Here is a 2,313-nt window from a genome sequence, read left to right on the forward strand (position 1 = left end):
CAGCAGCAGCAGCAGCAGCAGCAGCAGCAGCAGCAGCCACCTCTATATCAGCAGCAGATGCAGCACATTCAGCAGCAGATAGCACCGAGTCTACGCTGCTGCCTCTTGAAGAAAGTCTGTTTGCTATGGCGATAGAAGTGGGGCTCAGCAGCAACGAGCTGCCGGTCCTAGAGCTGCTGCAGCAGCGGATGCTGCAGCAGCTGTCTTCTTCTTTTGCTCCCACCCCCAAATACACTGCAGCAGCAGAAGCAGCAGCAGCAAAACTACAAACCAACACACACACAAAGAAAACAGCAGCAGCAGCAACGGCAGCAAACAAGGCCACTGCAGCAGCACCGACTGCAGCAGCAACAACTCTAGATGCAGCAGCAGCATTAACAGCAACAGCAGCAACAGAAACAGCACCAGCAGCAAGCGCAGCAGCAGCGGCAAAAACAAAACGGGCAGACAGAGCAGCAGGGGGAAGACAGATGGTGCTGCAACCGAAGCAAAAGGCACACAGCGCAGACACCCAGAGACAAAGACAGAAGGAAGAAGCAGAACCGCAACGACAGCAGCAGCAGCAGCAGCAGCANCAGCAGCAGCAGCAGCAGCAGCAACCGCAGCAGCACCAACCACAGCAGCAAGGACACCGGCAGCAGCACAAGCAGCTCTCGCCAGAAGAAAGGCGGCACCAGCAGCAAGCCCCGCAGCAGCAACAGCATCAACTTCTGCTTGTGCAGCGACAGAAGCAGCAGCAAAAGCATGTGCAACAGCAGCAGCAGCAGCAAAAGCAGCCTGAGCAACAGCAGCACCAGCAGCAAAAGCCGCATGAGCAGCAGCAGCAGCAGCAGCAGCAGCAGCAGCAGCAGGAGGCATCCCCTCGTTGTCAGGCGGGCGGTGACAGCTGCACAGGCCCTCTCAGCGGACGACAAGAGCTGCCTTTGCAGCACCCACAGCAGCAGCAGCAGCTACTACAGCAGCAGCAGCAGCAGCAGCAGCAGCACACGCAGCATCCGCCTTTGCAGCAACTGCTGCATCACCCGCAGCAGCAGCAGCCGCCAGAGCTGCAGCAAACACAGCAGGCGCAGCAGCCGGAGCACCTGCTGCAGCACCCACAGGAGCAGCAGCTGCTGCAGCACCCACAGGAGCAGCAGCTGCTGCAGCACCCACAGGAGCAGCAGCTGCTGCAACACCCACAGGAGCAGCAGCTGCTGCAGCATCCGCAGCAAAGTGGGGGCGCCGGGCTGTTGTGCTGCAGCGGAGATTCTTTGAATGACAGAGCCACGAGCAGCAGCGACACCAGTGGAGGGACCTCTCCTTTGCTGCTGTCGTTGTCTTAGTCTGCTGCTGCTGTTCTTGCTGCTGCTGTTACTATAGCTGCTGCTGCTGCTGTTACTGTGGCTGCTGCTATTATGGCTGCTGCTGCTGTTGCTGCTGCTGCACCTGGAAAGAGCTAATAGCTAGCTAGTGAGCTTTTCAATAGCAGCAGCAGAAGCAGCAGCAGCAGCAGCAGCAGCAGCAGCAGCAGAGGTGGAGTGTAACGGCAGCCACGTATCGCCTCCTCTCCATCTCGTATTTGTTTGTCTCCCCTCATATATCTCTTTCTGTTTGTTATTTTTTTATTGTTAATTTGTACTTCTTCTTGTGTATCTAGCATTTGTTTTTTTTTTCTTTTTGTTTGTCTCTGTTTCTGTGGCTTTGTTTCTTTTTGCTGCGGCGTCCTCTCTCCTGCTCTGCGGCTGCCGCTTCCTACTTGTCTTTGTTACCTTTCTTTTTTTTGTCTGTGTCTGTCTCTATGCATCTACCTGTCTCTCTGTCTCTGTGTTCCTTTCTCTATTCGTCTGTCTGCCTATCTGTCTCTGTGTGTTTCTGTCTCTATGCTTCTGTCTGTCTCCTCTCTCAGTATACTTCTGCCTCTGTGCTTCTGATCCTATATATATATATATATATATATATATATATATATATATATATATATATATATATGTGTGTGTGTGTGTATACATCTCGGTTTCTGTCTCTGTCTCTCTGTTTCTGTCTCTGTCTCTGTCTATCTGCCCGTCAGTTTGTGCCTTCTCTCTGTGTCTTTCTGTTTGTATTTCTCTTTTGCGTTTCTCTCTCCCTTTCTCCGTCTCTTCCTGTGTGTCTTTCTGTCTCTGTCTCTTTCCGTTTTTCTCTGCCTTTCTGTCTCTACCTATCCCTCCGCTCTTCTCTTGTCTTCTTTTTTTCTTCTCTGTTTTTCTCTCTCTCTGTACTCTTTTTCTGCCTCTCTCTTCCTGCCACTCTCGCTACATATATATATATATATATATATATATATATATATATATA

The 2,313-nt window shown here is 51.7% G+C and overlaps 1 protein-coding gene across 1 annotated transcript; it reads left to right on the top strand.

Annotated features, from left to right (window-relative positions):
- Window positions 1–125: 125 nt before the first annotated feature.
- On the top strand, window positions 126–1,322 carry EMH_0010980 (uncharacterized protein; the record flags this gene model as incomplete). The annotated part of the gene is given in 2 exon segments (XM_013499095.1): window positions 126–572; window positions 576–1,322. Coding segments are annotated over 2 exon segments (1,194 nt in total).
- Between the last annotated feature and the right edge of the window lie 991 nt (window positions 1,323–2,313).

Source organism: Eimeria mitis, genomic scaffold (assembly GCF_000499745.2).
Source record: "Eimeria mitis Houghton genomic scaffold, Emh_scaff399, whole genome shotgun sequence".
Taxonomy (NCBI): Eukaryota; Apicomplexa; class Conoidasida; order Eucoccidiorida; family Eimeriidae; genus Eimeria; species Eimeria mitis.